This window comes from Chinchilla lanigera, unplaced genomic scaffold (genome assembly GCF_000276665.1).
Source record: "Chinchilla lanigera isolate Chin_1 unplaced genomic scaffold, ChiLan1.0 scaffold00051, whole genome shotgun sequence".
Lineage (NCBI taxonomy): Eukaryota > Metazoa > Chordata > Mammalia > Rodentia > Chinchillidae > Chinchilla > Chinchilla lanigera.
Window position 1 is genome coordinate 6,567,244 of NW_004955452.1, and position 2,212 is coordinate 6,569,455.

Consider the following 2,212-nt stretch of genomic DNA (forward strand, 5'->3'; position numbering starts at 1 on the left):
AAAAAAAAAAAAAAAAAAAAAAAAAAACTAGAAAATACACAACAAACCCACAGCTCCCCAATAAGTCCCAGACCTGAGAGGCTTATGAAGTCTGGGCTTTCTGTGATTCTTGGGACAAGTACAGCAGTGTATGGCCTGCTTTACTTTCATTCACAGATTTGAGTGGCCATCACTGCCCTTCCCACACTATCTGCCTTGAAGGAGGCCTTCATCTGTAACTGGGAATAATGAGGTAGCCCTAAGGATCCAGACAGTTTACGGGACCTCTTTGGCAAAACTGTGATGTCTGTCCATAGCTGTCTAGTGGGTAGACCTGGGAGTCACTTAGGTAAGGAAGAAGATGTCTTCTGTATCTCTCAGGGACACAAATTTAGGCTTCCTCTAGGGAGTGTGGTCTTTCTAGCCAGGGCTAGTACTGTAGTTTTAACCTGTCTGATTTTCCTTCCCACCAGAAAAAGCATGAAGCAGAGCCCTTCAGCCGGTGTGCACACCTTCTGTGACAGGCAGAAACCCCTTCCAGATGGTGCAGCCCAGTATTACGTAGCAGGTAGGCTTCAGCCTGGCTCTGGCCTCAAACTTTTGGCTGGATCCCGACTCCTTCTGAGGTGGTCCAGGGGCACATGGCACATGGGTCAAGAGCAAGGGTTTTAGAAGTCTGAGAGACTTCGAATTTTTTTTTTTTTTTTTTTTTTTCAGACAGGGTTTTGCTATGCAGCTCAGGCTGGCCTTGAACTTACCTTGTAGCCCAGGCTGGCTTCAAACTCAGCAATCTGCCTGCCTCAGCCTCCCAAGTGCTAGGATTACAGGCATGTTTCACCATGCTCAGCTCAAAGTGGATTTTAATCCTGATTCTGCCATTGATCAGCTAGGCACTCTTCAGCAAATTACTTAATCTTGATGAGTTTCTTTTCTGTAAAATGGGTTTTTTATGACTGAGATAAAGCATACAAAGCAACTGACCCACTGCTGACAGTAGAGGGCCAACACTTGTAGCTCCTTCTGTGATATTGATTGCTAAAATTTTCAGTATGGCTGTCTTCCCATAATACCCTGCCCCCTTGAGAAGGACTAGGAGCCGCACCCTAGGGTGACTGGTTTGTTCTCTACAGGGCATCTGCCAGTGAAGCTGCCTGACTATAACAACCGTCTGAGAGTGCTGGTTGCCACCTATGTGACCTTCAGCCCTAATGGCACAGAGCTACTAGTCAACATGGGAGGGGAGCAGGTAAGTTCAGCTGCCTAATGTGACTGTGCCCCACCATCATCTCGTACCCAGCAGTCAGGGCTGTGAACTTTCTATCACTGCCCAGAGACAGACAATAACAATAGCCTCATTGTAAATGATACTATGGCAAAATAAGGACATGACATAAAGATTCCTAGAGAGGTATGCTAACCTGGTATTTTTTTCTTCATTTCTAGTGTGATAATTTGGTTAAGAACATAGACTCTGAAATTGACAGACCTATCTTCAAACATTTGCCTTCTGTCCACTAGCTATTTACTGTGTCTTTGAGCATGTCTCTTCATTTCTCTGAGCCTCAGTTTCCTCATCTTCTGTTTTCCTAGGAGGAAATCCATGGGGCTCAGAGAATGCAACCAGGCTGTGGTTTAGGGCCATCTTGCAGAAATGTTCTTTGACAATGGCAGGTTGCTAAACCTTCTTTTTGTGTGGTTTCAGGGCATTTCATAATCCTTGTATAAATGTATTCATTCTCTAAAACTAAGCACTCACTGTGGACTAGCATTATAAACATAGAGGGGACAAATACAAATATGATCCATCCCCAGGCTGATGGGAGACATGACAGGTGAAATGGTGATGACCATACAAAATTTGATATATAGAAAAAAAAAGGGCTAGAAGCTGTGTGTAGTAGTGCATGCCTGTAATCCCGGCACTCTGGGCGGCTGACACAGGAGGACTGCAAGTTTGAGCCTAGGCTGGGCAACTTTACAAGACTCCATCTAAACATTTTTAAAAGGACTGAGTATGTAGTTCATTGTAAAGACCTTGAGTTCAGTACCCAGGACTGGAAAGAAAGAAAGTGTTAAGTAATAATAGATAATAGTTACTTACTGAGAGAAGTAAACAGTTGTGTTACTTTAATCACTTTTTTTTTTTTTTTTTTTTGAGACAGGGTCACTATGCAGTTCAGGCTGGACTTGTACTCACAGTGATTCTCCTGCCTCAGCCTCCCGAGTGCTGGCA

General features: G+C 44.0%; 1 protein-coding gene across 2 annotated transcripts in view; it reads left to right on the forward strand.

Moving 5' to 3' along the window:
* The window catches only part of Wdtc1 (WD and tetratricopeptide repeats 1), a 61,706-nt gene that overhangs the window by 47,616 nt on the left and 11,878 nt on the right, over positions 1-2,212 (forward strand). For both annotated transcript variants that reach the window (XM_005394898.2, XM_005394896.2), the window contains exons 8-9: positions 453-547; positions 1,110-1,225. In XM_005394898.2, the coding sequence (XP_005394955.1) occupies positions 453-547; positions 1,110-1,225 (211 nt within the window). The remainder of the gene's footprint in view (positions 1-452; positions 548-1,109; positions 1,226-2,212) is intronic.